The sequence below is a fragment of the Passer montanus genome, unplaced genomic scaffold (genome assembly GCF_014805655.1).
Source record: "Passer montanus isolate IOZ18808 unplaced genomic scaffold, ASM1480565v1 scaffold2, whole genome shotgun sequence".
Classification (NCBI taxonomy): Eukaryota; Metazoa; Chordata; class Aves; order Passeriformes; family Passeridae; genus Passer; species Passer montanus.
This window is the reverse complement of record NW_024366591.1, coordinates 27,939,795-27,960,874: the sequence shown is the minus strand read 5'-3', so window position 1 is coordinate 27,960,874 and position 21,080 is coordinate 27,939,795. Positions and strand designations below refer to the sequence as shown.

The window sequence follows — 21,080 nt, the reverse complement described above, 5'->3', positions numbered from 1 at the left end:
TAATAGGAAAAACACTCTTGACAATAAACTAAAAAGGAGGATGATTTGTATGATTTAAACAGTAAGGGGTTTAAAATATTAGAAAAATGGGTATTTTAGTTTTTATTTTTGACTTTTTTTACATTTTTTGTGAGTTTAAAAGAACTCCTAAAGTTAATTGACTCATCACTCCAGTTCCTTGTTCCAGTTTACTAATTCGATTTATCAGAGAACGTGTCGTCATTCCAGTTGAAACGTAGGTATGCTAGTGTACCTATGTAATCACTTCTATGTGTAAAACAGCAGAACACTGTATTGACCTGCACACTCAAAAAAAGCCATCAAGCAGTAGTGATTTATTTAGATTTTGTCAAGGCAGACTTATACACACTCACATCAAAGCAAAGGTGACTCAGCTGTTTTGGGGAAGGCTGGCTGCATGACTTTGGAAGGAAGATGCAGATTAGAGAGGCGCAGGGAAGGTTCTCATCCAATGGTCTTCATGTTGCCTTTTCTTCACTGAAATACTTCTTCTAAGCCCTAATTTAACAATGTGATACTCTAGACTTCTCCTTTTCATTATTTCTTTTCCAAAGGAAAAGAAACTCCACAGGAGTTGTGTTGCAAGATAAATGTGCATTTATATCTTTGTCATTCAGCTGGAAAGTATGCCTGGCGTGTAATGGTAGCAGCTTTATTTTCCCATTTCTTTGGCAGATTCAAAACCAAGAAGACCTCCATTTTGTAATACCTCTCTTTAGAATTAAAAAAGCAGAGGAATTAAATGTTTCTGTTACTCTTTACCTAACTAACATTTTTTAGTTTGGTGATTCAGTTTAAAAAAAAAATTGCTTTTTCTTCTAGGTGGATTTTAACATGGGATTAATAGAAGAACAAATTATTTCCTGAGCAAAATTTAGCACAAAAAATGAAAAAAATTAAAATTATGAAAGCAAATATCACACTTAACAGGAAGAAACTTCTTATTACCTCTGCTACTACCCAAATTCAGGAATTTGCAGTTTCAGCCATACTATCTAATGCAATTTTATTGGTGATTGAGACAAACCCCAAAGGCTTAAGACATGGGCATGCTTATTACCATTCGGTATTCTGAAAGAAAATTAATAGAACATTTCAGGTAAAATCAAATCTGAGAAGTTTGCCTGTTGGCAGAGTATCCTTTAGAATTCCAGAATGATAGAATGGTTAGGGTTGGAAGAGACCTTAAAGCTAATCTAGTTTCAACACTCCTTCCATGGGCAGGGATACCTTCCACTAGACCAGGTATCTTAAAGTCCTGCCCAACCTGGCCTTGAACACCTCCAGGGATGGAGAGTCCACAACCTCTCTGGGCAACCTGTTCCAGAGCCTCACCACCCTCACAGTAAAAACTTTCTCTCTAATATCCAAACTAAACCCAACCTCCTTCAGCTTAAAGCCATTCTCTCTGTCACTACATGCTGTTGTGAAATGTCCTTCTTTAGCTCTCTTGCAGGCTCCCTGTAGGTACTGGAAGACTGTTATTAGGTATCCCCGAAGCCTTCTCTTCTCCAGGCTGAACTGCCTCATCTCTCTCAGCCTATCTTCATAGGAGATGTGCTCCAGCCCTGTGCTCAACTTAATGACTCCTTTCTGGACTTGCTCCAACATGTCTACATCTTTCTTGTGCTCGGGTTCCCAGTCCTGAACACAGTACTCCAGCTGGGGTCTCACCAGAGCAGAGTACAGGGAGAGAATCAGCTCCTTCGATGTGCTGGCCACGCTGCTTTTGATGCAGCCCAGGATACAGACAGCTTTTTTCACTTCTAGCACACACTGCTGCGTCATGTCAAGTCTTTCATATACCAGCAATCCTAAGTCCTTCTCCCCAGCGCTAGTCTCTTTCCATTCTCTGCCCAGCCTAAAGTTGTTTTTGGGACTGTCCCAAACCAGGTGCAGGACCTCACACTTGGCATTGTTGAACTTCATTAGGATGACCTGGGCCCACCTCTCAAACCTGACAAGATCCCTCTGGGTGTTATTGCTTCCCTCCAGTGTGTTGACCACATCACACATCTGGGTGTCATCAGTGAACTCACTGAGGGTGCACTGAAACCCACTGTCCATGTCACCAATAAAGATGTTAAAAAGCACCAACCCCAACACTGACCCCTGGGGAACACCACTTGGCACTGCTTTCCATTTGGACATTGCACCACTGACTTCAACACTTTGAGCATGATCATCCAGCCAATTCTTTATCCACCCAGTGGCCCACTCATCAGATCCACGTCTCTCCATTCTAGAGACATAGATGTCACGTGGGACGGTGCCTTGGTTCAAGTCCAAGGAGATGATGCCTGTTGCCCTTCCCTCATCCACCACTGCCGTAACCCTGTGGTAGAAGGCCAGGAAGTTTGTCAGGCATGATTTGACTTTAGTGATGCCATGTTGGCCGTTACCAATCATCTCATTATTTAAATTGTGCCTTAGCAGAGTTTCCAGGAGGAGTTGCTCCATGATCTTGCCAGACCCTGGGGTGAGACTGACTGACCTGTCGTTCCCTGGTTCTTCCTTATATCCCTTTTTAAAAATGGGTATTATGTTTCCCCTTTTCCAGTCAGTGGGAGCTCCACCAAATTGCCATGTCTTATCAAATATGTTGGATAGTGGCATAGCCACTTCCTCAGCCAGTTCTTTCAGTGCCCATGGTTGTATCCTGTGAGGTCCCATGAACTTGTGCACCTTCAGGTTCCTTAAACGGTTTTGAACTCGGTCTTTTCCTGCAATGGGTGGAGAAGAAAAATGGAACAACTTAGGTTATTCTTAATACAGTGCAAGAATCAAGCCAAAGGGAACACAGGGGCCATTATTTGAGCAAGAATATATTTTTCCCTTTGAGAATAAGCAACTCAGGCAAAGAAAAAGGCTCAAAGTTGTAAAGAAATTTTATCTAGTGAACATTGGTAGAAGAGCTGTGTAATAAAAGTGGTATCTGGAAAGTGCAATTTTTACAATACTTTTCCCAAAGGAAGCATTACTGAATGAATTGCTAGGTTTTTGGACCAGGCAAAATAAAATGTAAAATTTTTACTAATCTCTATCATAATAAAAGACAAAACTGAAAACTGAAGAAAACTCTGCTTCAGTATGAGAAGTATTTACAACAATAACTAACCCAGTTCTTGAGATGTGAGGACTTCAGAACAAATGGTTGTGTAGAGTATGTACCACAAATGACATGCATACATACAAATCCATAAACCAAGAGAAAACCCAAAAAATGTTATGTTATTTCATTTTTTAATCAAATGACTAAGAATTCAGCACTGGGAGGAGTACTCTCTTTTGCCCATAGGTGAATAATATGACTCCTTATGTATTTGGCTAACTGGGAATTTCTGGAGAACTTCATTCAGGACAAATGGATAGTATTCAAGCTAGAGATCTAGTGACCTTTCCAGGTGTATAAATAATACATGTTTCATACTTTCAATTGTCTTTGTATTTGTTCCTTCTGGAGAACTAAAAGGTGGCAGAAATATCACCTTCTTTAAGATGAATATTTAGCAAATACTACTTTTATGTGTGGTTCCTGCCTAGGAAACCTCATAAAGCATTTTTCATTTCCTTTTATTTTGTCAATTACCAGCCCCTCACATCTTCACTTTCAACACTACTATTCATATAATACTTTTATTTTTTTTCTTGGCTTCCAAAATCTTCAGTGCCTGGAAAGAAGTGCTGCCAATGGTATGTAACTGAGGGCAGTGATATGCTTGACTGTCTTAAGTTCAAAGCAGCTTAAATGACCAGTATTCTCCCTAAGGGGTAAATCTCTCATTTCTTACTATACTGAGAGGTGGAAGAAAAGTTTTAAGATACGAAAGGGAAAAGTGTTTCAGGTGCTCTCCTGAGTGCCTGGCTCCTAGCAGATAAAGACATCTCTCTAAAACTCTGCTTATTGCACTTCTATTATGTTGTCCTAGAGTTTTTATCATGGAGAATTTGGCATCTAAACAAGACAACAATAAGCAGTCAGTCGCTGTGTATAAAAAATCTAGCTGTGAAGTCCTAGAGTTGGGGATTGGTGGGATAAATTTTTGTGGCAATGTACAATTTATATTTGTTCTGTCTTGTGTTCTAAATTGTGACCCCAAGCATGGGACAAATAGCATTTTGTTGAATTTTAGTAGGACATGTATAGGATCTGTGTAAGAACCAGCTGTGGTGGGTCAGCCTTGGTTAACAGCCAAACCTCTGCCCAGGTGCTCACTCCTGCCCTCACTTAGGGAGAGAAAATAGGAAGAAGAAGAATGAGGAAGCTCATGGGTTGAGCTAAACACTGGCAGACTATTACTGTTGTGACTAATTACTGTTGTGAACAAAGAAGACTTGGGGGAAATAAGCTCACAAAAATGTATGGTGTCATGATTTGGATAGTGGGAAACAGAAAGGAAAACATTAAATTAACATGTTTCGTCCCCTTTTCTCAAGCATAAAGTAACTCCTTTACTGTTAGGAATTTGTCTAATGTCCTGTCAGTAATGGTTGGCCCACAGTGGTTCCTCTACACTGCTTTGTCCTTCTCAGACTTTCAGCCTGCTCTAGCATGGATGTTTCACAGACTGTAGTGACATCTCTGCCCTGGTGTGGAGCAGCTCCTCTTCCTCCTCATCTTCTGATCTTGGTGCTCCACCTTCTGCTTCTCACTCTTTTTGTTCCTCCTCTCTTTCTCTGTGGCATTTCCAAACCTTCCTTACAAATGCTTTCCTGGAGGCATCACCATCAGGCTCAGCTGTGCCCTGAGCTGGGTGCCCTGGAGCCATCTGGAGCTGGCCGTGTCGAGCCCAGGTCTGCTCCTCACAGAGGTCACCCTGCAGCCCCCACCAGCACCTAGGCACCTGCACTGCTGTTCTCCAGCACAGTTAATCACTAAAGACTAAGTCTTCTTATCCAGACTTTCTGAGCAACCCCTCACTCACAGGTGCAATATAAATGAGCCACTGAGAAAAGTTCCATTTTGCTGGAAAATTTTGAAATGGAAGAAATTGGACTCCAGCTGTGACATAGGTAGAAGTGAAACTGAACAGGGGCTGAGGGCTGGGGATGGGGTCTGAAGACTGCACCAGGAAGAGTGAGCAGCTCTGGGTCAGGCAGCACTGTAAAACTTATCTCACCGGTCTTGCTGGAAATTAACCACTCCTGTTGACTTCACCAGGATTTCAGTACCTCAGAGAAAATTGCTCAGGCAAACTGCTGAGTGACACACCTCACATGGGATGGCCCACCAAACTCTGCAGGGCAAAGGACTCTTGGACCCCAGTGCAGAGCTGAGCAACTGCACCTGTATCACCTCCAGGCTGCAGTCTGCTTCCCACACCAGATCACCTGCCTTAACCATTGCTGATACAAGCAAACCATAGTTCCTGTGGGGTGTGCGAGTTGGGAATCTCACCATTTGTTGCACTCAGTTTCTTGGTGGCCATTTTCTTAATTGTCTGAACTATAAACTTGTCATTGGAGATCACAGCTTTGTCTGTACTGGTTGTGCAGTTGTATTATATATAAATAAGCACTTTGATGAACATAAATTATTTGGTGTAGATAAAGTCCTACCTTGAATGACTGCAGCAACAATTTAGATTTCCATGTCAGAGTGAAATCAATAAAGTGTGTAAAAAAGCTGGCTAAGTATTGCTAAAAGCCCATTGGGAGTAAATACAATGCTGGATTAGTAATTTTTCCAGCCTAATTGCATCTTTATAATCAGAAGATTTCTAAAGCTTGCGTAGGTAAACCCTTGTCCTGCACTTTTGAATTCACAGAACAACATACTACAGCCACAGAGCAGGGTTTATATTTTTTATTTTCCAAAATGTATAACAATCAGCATAAGTTTGTGCAATATTTCAGGCTAATTTGAGTAAAACCATGCAAACCAGGAATTTTTTTAAGTTTCCAGGTGAATTTAAGAGAAAAACACTTGCCCCTCTGAGAGTGGACCTGTTTTTTCTGTTTTTCCAGGCAGTGACTTAGATTAGGAAACAAAATTAAATTACTGATTTTACATCACCTATGCAATTATATTTACTGTTTATATTTCCAAAGCTTTCAGATATCTAACATTGAAACATTCCCAATTGAAACATTATGGAAATGAGATCCAGAACAAATTCTTGTTATCTCCCATCTCAGATGGGAAGGAAGGATTAAGGCTAACTATATTGAGAAAAAAATTCCAAAAGAAGATGAAAAAAAAAAAAAAGGCTTATAGTATATAACTGTTTTTTCCTGATTATTTGCATTAGATAAAATCTTGAATTAACTGATTTTTCAGAAAGATAAAACCTCATTTTAAGACAGTTTTCACAGTAAAAACCTAGGGCAATAACATCCATCATAATATACAAAATCACAAATTGGGAAAGAAAAAGTTACTGGAAATATAAAAAGAGACACCAAAAGAACTTTGAAGATCATAATTCTACCATTAAAGATTCTCTCTGGGCAGTGCTATCTCCAGAGCAGATCTCAGGGTCTCTGGGGACATTCACCATGAACACTCATATCTGTGGTATGATTCTACATGGGAATAGCTACTTCTACAGCAGGACCTGTTCCTGCCTCTTTCTGGTCACCACTGCCTAAACTGCTTGTTGCCATGACAGTTTTTGACCTGTGCAATATCAGAGCACATTAAGACCAAGGATCCAGTTCACATAAGGGCATGACCAAGTAATCAGAGAATACCAACTGGACCCAGAAGTATAACAGCAAAGCTTTTTGAATTGCAGTAATCTGTTAAAGAATCAGTTGTCCAAAACTCACATGAGTCAATTATTTGATTAAAGAAAGATGGATGGGCAGGGAGAGTGTAAGAGGGAGGAGGCCAATTCTATCTTGGTCTATACTAAAAATAAAAAAGGGATATACAGTTTTTGGCGTGTTCAGACTCTACAAGTAGTGGGTTTGCACAAAAAGGCTCATGTTGCTTCAGCAGGCAACTACATAACTAAGGTCACTGCTGTATATTTTCCAGATTAAATGCAAAAAAATATAGTAAGAAAATGCAAACAAATAGCAGCTTGCAAAAATGCATTATTTACATTGCCAGACGTAGACTGGTGAGATGCCAGTTTTCATTCATGTGCCTTTAAATGGATCAAATGTCATCTTGTCTTTTTTTTAAGGCAACAAATTCTTTATTTCTTCATAAATGTGCAAAAGAAGGTTGAGGACAAGCACATCTACTTTCAGTTCTACTGTAAGCCATTTACAGTGAGAAAGTTCTTTCATTTCATCTAGTAAAATGAGATACCTAGATTATTTAATGTGTTTATGCTTCATTTTTTTTTCTGATTCTTTGTTTGTTTGGGTTTAGCTTTGGTTTTTGTTTTTGTTCATTGATCTGAGATAGCATCAAATTCACATAATTACTGCAAATTTGGGTTGCTTTAGTTTTGTGAATGGCATCTCACATCCTAGCTTTTCATCTGGCTTAAGCTAATAGCAAATTGTTGGCTGGTATATTGTCCATTTACATGGCTTTTGCTGCAAAACAATCTGATTTAGCTGCAGAAGAAAAGTGGAAGCACTATAATTACTTCATTTGTTTCTTCGGACCTTCATGTTGGTAAAACAGTGGTTTTCCTAACCTTTGCCATGTGGTTTCACTTTCTCTTCTCACTTAGGGCCTTAGGAAGAGAAGAGCTTGTATTTCACCAACAGGCAGGGCAAACAGTGCATTTAAGTTTCAGATTAAATAGAAATATTCATCATTACCATGACTTGTGGAGTCAACTTACTGATAGTGTATTGAGCTGCTCCGAGTAAGTGTGAGCTTCAGGCTACACTGGTCAATGAGACATAAAAATAGCACCAGTCACAGAGCACATTTTCATGACTTAGTGAGGCATTTTCCTGTCAGTAATTTGATTGAACATTAAGAAGAAATAGTTTAGGATTGCAGCTAGTCTTGCAATCTTGTTGATATAAGAGCTACATTCAACCTTTCACTCCTTAGATAAGATTAAATGGAAAACAGACTCACTTCAATGCTGAGCATGTAGGTAAAGAAAAACAAGAGCGAAAGAGGCATGAAAACACACGCACATGCTCACACACACAGTCACATCAATGCCTTGTTAGCATTGCAGCCTTTCCATGAGAAACTGGGCACTTTTACATGTCTATCTTTGTTAAACACGGTTCATTACTGCTTGTTCTGCCGCTGCCCCATGGAAGCATTTCCAGGTACATGCGTGCAAGTGGATCACGTTCCTGCAATGACAAGTACCACTGTAGCTACTGTGGACCTCAGCAGAAAAGATAAAGTGCAAAATGTCAGTGATCACAGGACTCAGTCTCTCTACTGCCCCGGTTTCCTTGTCTTTCTCTTGGAAGTCTTTGAGTGAGTCTTTTCTTCCTTGTTTGGAGGGGCATTAATAGGAAATTGCAGCCCAAATCCATTAGGTCCATTTAGGAAGACACATTGAAAGTAGCGGACAGGAGCTAGGAAAACAAGGAACAGATGATTAATGTTTATGGTTTCCAAATTGGGGCCATGAGTCTATTCCATATTCTTTTGAAAACATCTGCATGATTTCATTCCCATTAAGTCATTTATAACATCACAAATCTCTAGTGTGATCACAAGCCAGGTTTCACATATCAACAAGATTTTAGCTAAAAAGCTCAATGTAGCACAAAATGAGAAATCAGGGACAATTTCACATTTAAATACATAATTTTTCGCAGAGTTATAGTCCTACTTCTCACTGAATACTTGTATTTTGGGATTGCTGAAAGTAAGGCCCTGAAGCTCACACATATATTTTCTGGTTTTTATATTTCACAGTGACCTTCACATATATTGAGGAGTTCCAGAAAGACTCATATTTAATTTGTATCTAACTCATATCTATTTTATTAGACTTTAGGTGAATTATCTTTTATTCTGAATAAAGGGATCATAAATGACAGTACCTATTTTCTGACCTTTCACAATCATGGATATGACTTTTCTCTCTTTTAATTTTTGAGTACTACATATGTAGTCATACTTTCCATCATGTTTTAAAAGCTCCCAAGAACACATGCTTCAGCACAGATTGAATTGATATAATTTGCTTGAAAAGCTGAGTTTTGCACTGTGAGATTAACATTGACAAGATTTTAAAAGACAACTTAATCAACTTATTAATCAGTTGGTGTTTGGGAAAATGACTGGGAGAATGATGGCATCAGAAACAAGTTAGTTTTCATTCAGTTGATTGTCTGATGACTTTTTCTTTCCCTTGCTGTTCATCCCATTTAAAAAAAAAAAAAAAGAAAAATTAATTGTTCCCTGTGACAGTTCTAAACTGAGATGGAGTCTAGGGCTGTCTGATTTATAAACTGGGGTGCAGGCTTTATTTATTGACTTCCAAGTCCCATTAAATGGTAGAAAACAGAGCAGTGGGTCAGAAATGCTGGTGTATTCCATCCAGTTGTATTATCTTCTGTAGTTTTCTTAACTAATTCATGCAAAGATTAAGTCTTTTTTTTTGTCTAAAAACACACTTTAAAATAAAATTGGAAATTAGATCCTTCTGGATATAATGACTTACTGGTTTTTTTGCTAAGTCTTAGGGTGGATTTTTTCTCCCCACAAATTCTCAGTGTTTCTGTTTTTCTGTGAGATGGATCTCAGCATTTTTTTTTGAAAATAGAGATAAAGCAACTCCCCTGATTAGAGTTCACAGCCCAAATGTGTCAGACCAAGCCTCCTGTGAGGCTTGACAAGTCATGGACTGGGTGGATGTGCTAAGTCCTCCACCACTGACCTTTCTATGTACACACTTGGGCAGAAAGTTTCTGAGACATAAGTCCAACAAATAGACTTAGTCCATTCTTGAGCTAAGGTAACTTTTATGAGTAAAATTAACTTAAAAAAATGTATTGCCACAAAAACCACTCCAAAATACTTAGTCAGAAATGTTTCAATCAGATCTTTCAAAAAAAAAATCCCACAAACACAAAATCCCCTAAAATTTAATCACAGTGAATGCAAGATTGACAAAGAGAAATTTCTTAAAGGAAGAAAAATGCCAATTACAAATTTACCTTTTACTGTTGAAAGGGAACTATTTCTGTGTATTTCTTTTACGGATACAAAAATGAAAATTAAAAAAAGTCAATTATAATCTTGCCCATGAAGAAGACAAGTAGGGCACCATGCACTTTCTAGCCCCAGTAAATAAAAAATAAATATTTAACTTGTGGGTAAAAAAATTATTACCACCTTGTGTTTTGCATGCTATCAGAATGCAAAAATGTACCTGTTTTTTCATCACCTGTATTTGCAAAGTTCTGTAAAAGAGTAACATGTACAGCTATATACTTACAAGTATTTTAAACATGGTTAGGTTATTTATGTCTTGCAATTATAGCATGCCTGACACCACAGTGTTTTCCAGAAGTGTTACCTCATCATTATTTTAAAACCACTAGTAGAACTAGCTGCTGCAGTCATTAATTTGAAAACCTCATGTATAACCTCTTGTTAAAAGCCACTAAATTCATGAAGGGGAAAAGAAAGGGCAAACTTTAGGATTTTTGCAACTCAGCCAGCAGCTACAAAATAATTATGTGGCCTACAATTCTAAATTGGAAATAAAAGAGATAGAAATTAATAATTTTGAAAAATATTATCTAGGAATCATGTTTACTTGGAATGTGTAATGCTAAATATCACTGTATAATTTTTTATTTGGAATGTTAATTCTTTGTTGCGTTATTGCTATCTGCAGTGTTTGTGAAGTGATACCAGTTTTTTGGCTGGTATGTACTCATGTTGATTTCAATATGGTGAAGTGATATTCAAATGTTTATATAGCATATTCCTTATCATCTATCTTTAGAAAACATCAGAAAAACATTGCAGAAAGAGGAACCTCAGGAGAAATAGAGATAGTAGTAATGAATTTTGTTAAATTTTCCTGCTAATTTTTTTAAGACTAACATAATTTGTTTCTAATTTGTGAAACTTTCAGTGTTGAAATTGGCTGCAGGTTATATCTATATCTATCTATATCTATATCATCTATATCTATATCTATAACCAAATACCCTCAAAAGGTATATATACATAAAACAAAACCAAAACTCTCCAAAACCCTCACCCATGAATGGGGTATTTTGTTTATTTCTCTGCCTGAAGAGTAAAAACAAGATAGGATAAAAATGTAAATGGAAAAGGAATAAGAACAAGGAACAAAAAAAGGCAGGATATATAAAACAGGTTTTAAGGTAAGGAGCAAAAACCAATCATGCTTCTTCCAGGATGTGTTGGTTTTGGCTGGGGTAGGTTTTGTTTCCTCTGTAGTAGGTAATATAGGACATTGTTTTGGATTCCTTCTGGAAACAGTGTTGATAATTCAGGAATGGTTTAGTTCTTGCTGAGCAGGAGTAACTCAATCAAGGCCTTTCTGCCTTTCACCCCATTCCACCAGTGTGGAGTGGGGTGTGCAAAGTGGAAGGGTGACACAGCTGGGACAGCTGACCCCAACTGACTACAGGGATATTCCATATCATATGGCATTGTGCTCAGCAGATAGAGCTGGGGGCAGGAAGAAGGGGAGGACATTTGCAGTGACGGCATTTGTTTTCCCAAGCAATGGTCATCCACGATGGAGCTCCATTTTCTTACAGATGTTCGAATGCCTGCCTGTCTATGGAAAGGAGTGAATGAATTCCATGCTTTGCTTTCCTTGAGCATGTGGCTTTTTGTTTTATCTATTAAACTATCTTTATCTCAATCCATGAGCTTTTGAAAAAACTTTTGTGGTTTTTTTTCCAACAATCTACAAATATGAAAAAAAGTTTGTATTTATAATTTTAAACCGGATTTTCCTTGGAATTAATCTGAGATATTTCATTCTGAAAAGTCCCCATTTTCTTCAAATGTTCTTTTGAGGGTTAGACAAACTAAAGGCACAATGCTTAATGAATTTATCCTAATACTAAGGCAATGTTTACGCATGATTTAAAACTTAAGCAGATTCATATGCCAAAAGATTGAACTATTTTGATGTGTTGTAGAGTATGTGTGATCTAGTGGTTACACTTATAGGAGTACAAGATTTGATAAGCAAGGTGTCAGGCTTCCAAATATAGGTAGAGAAAGATGTAATTTCCAGGTTTTGGAAATAGTCAAACTATTTAAAAATTCTTTTTCTCATACTATCTTTGTAGATTTTGTCTTATTAATTCTCCCAGTGCAAAACTACTCACTTATAAAAGTAAATTTCCTCATCCATGATGAGGAAATGGATCTTTTATATTTTAGCTAATTAAACAATCAGAGGTTTGAAATATACATACTGCAAGTTTCCATATTTTCTGGTAAGTATCTCATATTTATTTTTTTTTATGGCCGATGAATTTCTTCATCAAAGAATACTATTTCAAAACTGAATTGTCTGTCTTTACCATATTCTAGCTTTTTAGGTAAAATAAAGCCAGCTGTCCATATAGTCAATCTATACAGGATGAAATAATTTCAGTATTACACTTTTTATTATGGCTTCTTTACATTTTCTGTTTCATGTTACCCTTCTTAGGCTGTTTTTTCTAGCAAACCTCAGCTCCAAAACATGCAGATAAGAAATTCATTCAAAAATAACAACATCTTTGCGACTGTGTCTGCAACAGTGTTATGATACAAAACATAGTCAAGAGAACAATTTGAATTTTGGCATGCAAATAAGAATACAAATACATCCCACACTGCCTTTGCAATTCCTACATTCAATATGAATGCAGAATGTGTCTTTTAAACTGAAGAGGGTTCTCACTTTGAATGCATTGTTTCATATCTTCAGAGCAAATGTTATCAAAAGAAAAATGGATGAACAGTAGGAGAAAAATGTGGTTTAACAGTAGACATACTAAATAGACATTGTTATCAGCTTAAGCAGAAAGAAAATAAAAACCTTATATCTGGGCTATACTTTTGTTTAGGATGTAGTTTATGAGAGTTAATATAATTAAATTCCCCTTATGAGTGCTACCGAGGAAACCAAAAATCAGTGCTGGAAAAGTGTCAGAATGCTTTTTTTAGACACTAGAACTGATGCTCCTATATGAGGTCATCTGGTACCTTAAGATGAAATTAATTTCTAAAAGGCCAGAGGAAGGAAGGAAAAATTCAGGAACTTTTTCAAACAAACAAACAAACAAACAAACAAAAGCATCAAAATTAAATTATTCCTTTAAGTAATTTTTGCCAGGATGGAAATCAGTCAGAGAGACAGCAGCCAAGATGAGTTCCAGAAAGAAAAGGAACAAACATAACTCCCTGGATTCAAAGATTTTGTGAAATTTTTTAGGGCTTATATAGTGGAAATGCTAAGTACCTTCCATAGTTACTCAATAAAGTATACAAATTATTTGTGCTCTTGATCTCTAAGTGATGTGCATGTCACACAGAGGGCTGGCTTCAAGAAATGTGAGGAATATTGCAAGAACACTGTCCTGGGGTTTTCAGCTCTTTAGCAGAAAGGAGGAAAGCATCCTATAATAAAATTTAATAATCCTAAAGAGTATAAAGGTGTTCCTGTTTATGTATTATAATGATCAAAGTCTCCTTTCTATAAGGAGATATGTCTTTTTAATGTAAGTCACCGAATCAAATATTCATTAAACAGAAAACTCTTTTAGGCAAGAACATTTTGGTTATTAAGGGAAAATTACAGACAGTGTGTGACGATTGTTTTCTAGCTTAAATCCAATTTCTTCACTCAGAGGCTGTCTTAGTAGAAATAAACAATTCAAAAACCACAAAAATTCAGACAATCATAGCATTAGAAACTAATATTGAGTAAGCAATTACAAATAAAAAAAAACTTTAACAACTACACTCAATTTACTTGTGACTGCTTCTCAGGAATGCACATGAAGTGCAAACAAATTTCAGCAATCAAAACTGAACCACAGAAGAGCAAAAAAATCTTGTTCCAGCGACTTTGTAACCAAAGATTTTTTCACTTACTAAAGGGTCAGGAACAAAAGCAAGTACTTCCCCTCTTTCTCCCCTTTTCCTGTCAGTCAATTTCAGCCCTGTTAAGTAATATTTTGGTAACATTACAGCATGACAAAGTGACCAGACAAAGCACAGGCAGATGGGGAAGGGAAATAATGTGGAATCTTTTATAAATATCACAATTTTTTGCCTTCACACTTGCTAAAAAGAAGAATGTAAGTTTTTGTGCTTAGTGGCCCTGTGCAACTTTTAATTATGTCTTTAATTAATAACATTTAATTACATCTTATTTCTTCAATAGAAAAGTTGAATGCTGAGGGCCTCTGCAGAAGACCAAATAAATACTGTTTTCTTAAGTACACAACATGGCCCATAGATACCTGCTACTCAAAATTATATATTTGTTGTTTTGGATCAAATATTTGGGTAAAAAAATGATATTATTTAGTTTTCAATAAATTCTTTTCAACTCCTTTCTTATTCATCATGCTATACAGTCCTACTGCCATCATTCTCAGAAATTACAATGCTTAATGGGAAGAAGGATGGGAAAAAGAAGATAAGAAAACATTTATATGTCCATTACAAATAAAGAAGAAATACCACTGCCACTTTAAGTCAGATCTATATTTCTAAAAATATTCTCTTCAAATGACATTTTTCTAGCATTGTATAGAAAGGAAAAATAAAGAAATTATACCATGAGGACACTTCTTTTGTGTCTTGAATAACAAAAGGAAATTAAGAATATTTGGAAAGTAGCTCCCAAATCTACTTTCGAAGTGTCTGTGATGCAATGCAATTAATTGCATATCTTTGCAAAGACTGTCCAAGTTTTCATATCCATTTTATCAAGAGTTCTGTCAGATAATAAGTAATTTAATGAAAAAGGGCTAAAGATGTTTGAGGAGCAGAATTAAATACTAGCAATAACATTGTTATTATAGCCATGAGAATTCAGATTCACCTCAAGAGCTCTTTTTCAGGCATTTGGGGACTTCTCCAGCAAGGTCTGGAGAAGGTAAAATAGATTTATTCTACAGGAGTTAATATGCCTTTTTCTCACAAATAATGCTCAACAGCGAGAAAAAAACCACCAGAAGATTTCTCTGTATGAGTGTCTGTAGTCCCAATTTGCCCCCAAATTTTGCTGAATACAAAAAAGAAATCAGTGTTTATCAGTGTTTCAATGTGGAAAAAAAATAGTTTCAGTACAAAGTCAGTAGCACATGTCTCTAATAACACTTTCCTAGTATAAAATATGATGAAAATATAGCTAATCAATTGCACTAGAGGGACACTCTCATTATAGTTAATGTCATTAGAGGGGAAAATATCAGCACAGTAAAAATATATATATGATTAAAGGAACAGAACTGGTTAAGAACAGTTATGACCTGTCACTTGTCAAAGTCAGTGCTCTTTTCAAAACATAACAACAAAGCTCAATGAATGTGATTTTTATTCTAAGAAAACCAATTTTGCAATAGAAGGTGAAATGTATTATTTCTGTCTTTTAGATTGAGTGTGATAGATTACATCTAACAACCATTTAAGGAAAAATTTTGCATGTCCTTAACTGGCTCTTGCCTTTTCTAGTAAGAAGGCTAAATGGACAAATAAGCTGTATATTTATGGAATATTGCTACATTCCATATTATGTTCACTGCACACAAACCACGTAATTCTCCCGTAAATTTGTGGATATCTCCAAAGTGACATTCCCCCAAGAGTCATTAAAAAAATTCTTTCTGTTAGACAGAAAAACCATGCAAGATGTAACAGCGCAACACATATGTGATAATGCAGACATTTCCAACAAAGCATAGCAATAATCAGAGCATACAGGCTTTACAATTTTGCTAGCATTGAGTTTTCAAAGGAGTCCAGTACTGGCATGATTTGTTTTATTACTGAAACTTAGGAGCAAACGGATGAATCATTCAAAAAATTATATATAAGAGGGGTCAGAACTTATTGAATTTTTCCACAGTGCAATAGTAATAGTAATAATACAGTAGTTTTGATGGGCAGCAAAATCGAATTGGATTCTCTTGCTCAATAAACACTGACAGTGTCATGGTAGGACACGCTGTGTGCTGGACATGACATTTAGACACGTTGACATGACATTGTCTCTGTCAACTTATTCCTATGTCCAGTACATTCAACTAATGTAATTTCAACATATCACAAGAAAATCATTGTTTTAAAATGACTGTCATTCACACTTAAAGATTAGTTTGAATTTTCTATACAAACACATTTATGTACACACAAAAAGGATAAAACCAAAGAAGAAGGAATTAACAATTAAGGATCTTTTTACATTAATAAGAATGGATACCAAGTAACTGGATATTAATACCATATATTTATTTCACTGTAAAGGCATGGGATAGAGCAAGGAGGGGAGGAGAGGAGAAGAGAAGGGAGAGGTGGAAACAGTGTATGATAAGGCAGTCAAGCAGCTAATGAAAGTTGGTGTTTGAATGATGCAAGTGATTTCTCCATTTCAATTATCATTCTAACTGAAATCTTCATTTAAGTTTAGGGGATTTTTGGATTTTGTGTACTGTTATTCAGTACAAATACTATTGTATTTGTACTGAATAACAGTACACAAATGTATTTGTTATTCAGTACAAATACATTTGTACTGAATAACAGTACACAACTGTTCAAACTCTTGTCTTCCTCAATAACAATTCCTTTGCTGGGAACAGCAGGACTTCTTTTATGACAATAAAAACTCAGTAAAGAGACAGTGTTGAACTGCCTGATAAACTTAAACTGCTGGCAAACCCTGGTAGAACCAAATTCACCCTGCTTAGCAATAGGCACTGGAGGCACTACCTTCTGGATTTAGCTCTAGCCATGTGACATAATGCTGGGAGGCAATTCAGATTCTGAAGAGATGAGCAACCCATTGGAGAAGTTCCTCTCTGATTTATCATGGAGGAAATATGCACTTTCCTAAGTGCTTAAAATTAGAAAATATCAGATCTGTGCCCGTGCGCTACTTACAATAAAAAATGGAGCTAAATTAGAATGTCTTCTTCACCCTGAATTTGCACAGTTCTGGGAATAAGGGAAGACAGGAAGAAGCTGTAGGAACTCAACAGGCTGTCTTCTTAAAATATTTCACAACATCTGCTGCCACTGATTTAAAAATTGTATCACATAATTAGGATTTTTCCACTGGATTTCACTACACTGATGATAGTCTGGAAGGATGAACTCACTCCAATATCAGGAAGCCTGGTTTCAGCTGATAATTTTTTAAAAACAAAACCTATGCTGATGAAAAAATATGACAGCAATTACTTTCCTAAAGCTGAAGAGGGATTTGAAGATATGGCCATTTATCTGAAACAAAGATAAATAATCTCTGACTCAGAAAACTGCTGAAGAATTACATTTTGTATATAACTTTACTTTCACAAAGTATGTCATGGGAATACATAACATGTACTTTTTTTGTCTTCTCTTGCAATGTGATTTAAGAAGATGTGCCAGTCAAACTAAAGGGCAAAATAAACATAGCAATGTGCACTAAGATACTAGACATTTATATTTTGTTTGTGGCAAAATCGTTCAGAGACTTATCCAGATATGTTTTTTCTTCATTTGTCTTCAAATAAATTTCATATGTATTTGCAAGTGTTTGGAGCGATTTAGTTTAATTTTAAAATAATCTTCTGACCCAGTTAAGGGGGAAAAAATGAACTCATTGCTAAACAGGCATAAATAACATTACTAATTGGATTCATTTTTCAAATTTAAGCAAAGCAGTTTCTCTCTACTGGACCTAAACCAGTGTGCTAAATAATAATTTTTTTCATAGTCTTTTTTCTTTTCCCATAGGCTGGGACTCTTGTATATTTAGTTATACCAATCTGTCCTGCATTTATAGAAAACATAGGTGCTTCTTTAATAATTTGCTAGACAGATAATTTTGAGATTAATGTAAGAAGGAATCAATTAATGAGTTAATTGCAAAAAACCCCAGCTTTTGATTACCTTGTGCATTTTTAACTTTTGCTTATCCTCTGATTAATTTTTTCCCCAAATGTCCTTTATTTATGGGATCACTCTCTGTGAGTTTTCCCTTAGTGTGTTCTCTGTAGAACTTTTTTCATCGTCTTTTGATGTAGAAAACCACTCCAAGATCATGGGGCACATTATCAAGTGTAACGGGAGAGGTTTAATAATGTTTGTGCACCAAGACTTAGGGTGGACTTCAGCCACTTTGAGCGAGATTTAGGTTGAGTACCAGCCCCCACATTCGAAGTCGTGTTCAGCAAAGCAGACCTTCAATGACAACAGGAAATATCTCTCCACTGTAAACTGCAGAGCTCTCCAAATATTAAACTTAGTGCTGTGCATATGCATGAGCCACATGAGCCATGTTCACACATTACTAGATATGCCTGGGAGCATAAAAATTAATCTGCAATTATTTCATCCAGTAACTATTTTGAAGTATTTTACATAAAGAGGTTTCTTAAACAGAAACAGACCTATCAAATAGATGTCTTGTCTATTAACCTCTGATACAAATGACTCTTTCATTGATGGATCTGGAATTGTGCAAAATTGAGAGGAACAAGCATCTTGCACTCCACCTACATTATTTTGTAACTTGGAAGCACTGGTGCCCTCCTGAAAAATAGAAGCTGTAAAACTGAGAATTTCCAGTTGAAAAAGGCTTTGAAAGAGTATCATCTTAACCCCTTAGAGGCTGCACAATGACTACAAAGGCATAAAGAAACTATCACTGTCTCTATAATTTTAAAAGCAAAGTACATACAGCTGCATTTTGTCAAGGGCCTGATGAAGGGCCTTGGTTGTATTCAAAATATGTCTGGCAGACAGGAATTGAGATTCAATCTCAGTAATTCCCAACTGTAAATAAATATAGACAATTAATAAACTCAAGATAAGGTAATTAAATTACCAAATATAGCCAAAAGTAAAAAAGATTAATTCAGAGCAAGGGATAGATGTTGAAGAATCTCCTGTGGAAAAAGCCCAAAGTGCTTGTAGATTCTCACTGTGAAGTTGTTTTGTGATAAAACTTAAACCTTTGGGCATTTAAGCTGAATCTCTGGAGTTTATGATTTAAATTATAATCTTACTATGCTGAGAAGCTATTTATAAACTCATCATTAACATAAAACCTGCTATTTTGTTCTCCTTTTGATATGTCTTTACAGATTTTGTGTTTCAAAGCTTATTACAATTATTAGAAATTTTCCAGTGACATTTAATCAATTTCAGGACAGATCCTATTGTTTTCATTTTACCTAGTTACCAAAATTTGGCTGAAATTTCCCCCTTGGACATCTTTTCTGCATAGAAAAAATCAGCAAGATGAATTCAAGGTAAATTAAAAAGAGATTAATTAGTCCATATAAAATGCTGTGCAGATGCTCATTCAGAATTAAAGCAGCCTCAGTGAAAATTTCACAGCAGGTTAAACTAAATTAAATCAAGGTCACCTTAGTTCATAATAAATGACCACTCCAGCATTTAGCATGGTTTAACTGTGCTCTTTAAATATGCATCTTCTAAATGGGCAGTATTCCTCCATGTCTTCATTTAGACAAGACTGATGAAATTTAGTCTCCAAGTATTTGCTTAAAAGCCAACTTCTGGATAATGGAATGACTAATAGCAAGTTGCTGGAAGGCCTACATATACAGGCTTGGTCCTCACAATTCTGACCAACATTAAATGTTGGGACATTTCTGTATATCCACAGAATGGAGGCTGTTCTACATGGGCTCTCCTGCAAGCAGCCTTAGCGCACAGTTCATCCTACTCTAATGATGAATTCTTGTACTGGAGTGTGATCAAAATCTTAATGAGAATAACTTACAGAGACACAGGTCTTGTAAGTAAATGAGAATAGGTCTTTTAGATGAAATTCTGAAACTTCTCAGAGTGTAAGTTCCTTCTAATGATATTCTAGCAAACAGCACACTTTCTTATGTCCAGAAAACAACAACATAAATATTAGTGATTTATTGCTGAATTCTGGTGAGAAAATTCTAGTCAGTACAAGTTCATGAACCTGAATTTCTGGAAGAAACTACTGAGAGTATATCAGAACCATCATACATCTGAGACACAGAGACTGGGTGGCAAAGAGAGCAGAGAATATAATCCAGAAAACAACATAAATATTAGTGATTTATTGCTGAATTCTGGTGAGAAAATTCTAGTCAGTACAAGTTCATGAACCTGAATTTCTGGAAGAAACTGCTGAGAGTCTATCAGAACCATCATACATCTGAGACACAGAGACTGGGTGGCAAGGAGAGCAGAGAATATAGTGTCTGCAGTTCATCATCTGTCTATAGGTGAGAGCTACCTGCACTGCAGAGAAAAAGTTCTTGCCTTCTCTTCTGACCATTCCACAATGTTTTAAAGTCGTTCAATGCTTCTGTATTATGGAATATTACCAATGTTTGTGTTTAATGAATTTGACAAAACTTGCTACTCCACAATGATGAAAAATATAATGTTTTACTCCAAAGTCTTCAAAAGCTTCAGAACCAAGGAATAAGATGAAGTCATCTTGGTTTCTTTCAAAATAATTATATATGGGAAAAATCTCACACATTGCACTGCTGACAAGTTTACGTGCTCTCAGCACAGATGAAACCTCCTTCATAGTCTCCCAAATGGCTGTCATATCAAACCTCACATCAAATAAAACTTTCTGCTTTTGCAGATTTGGAAATCATCTTTGCTTTGGAAAATATATTACTACACAGAAAGTGCAAAGCACTGAAACAACCTTAGTAATAAACCAATTCCCACATGCTTTAAAGACATATAATGAATTCACCCCCTGTGGTTGTTGAGGTTTTCATGTGGTGATTAATATGTGGCATTGAATATATATTGATAGTATGATGAAATTATTACTCTTTATGCTAGAAAATATTTGAGAATAGGTATTGTATTTGAGAATCTCTATCATTGCAGAAGTATATGAAAAATCTAGCTGAGGTGCTTTTCCTTCCATAAAAGTTCTTGCATAGTATGTTCATATAAGAAGTGTTCCAACTCTGCTTAATGT

The 21,080-nt window shown here is 36.3% G+C and overlaps 1 protein-coding gene across 19 annotated transcripts in view; it reads right to left on the bottom strand.

The window, feature by feature from the left end:
• Positions 1 to 313: 313 nt before the first annotated feature.
• TRDN (triadin) overlaps positions 314 to 21,080 on the bottom strand; it is a 229,716-nt gene continuing 208,949 nt past the window's right edge. For all 19 annotated transcript variants that reach the window (XM_039707307.1, XM_039707305.1, XM_039707306.1 and 16 more), the window contains one exon: positions 314 to 2,744. In XM_039707307.1, the coding sequence (XP_039563241.1) occupies positions 1,258 to 2,744 (1,487 nt within the window). In that variant the 3' untranslated portion in view covers positions 314 to 1,257. The remainder of the gene's footprint in view (positions 2,745 to 21,080) is intronic.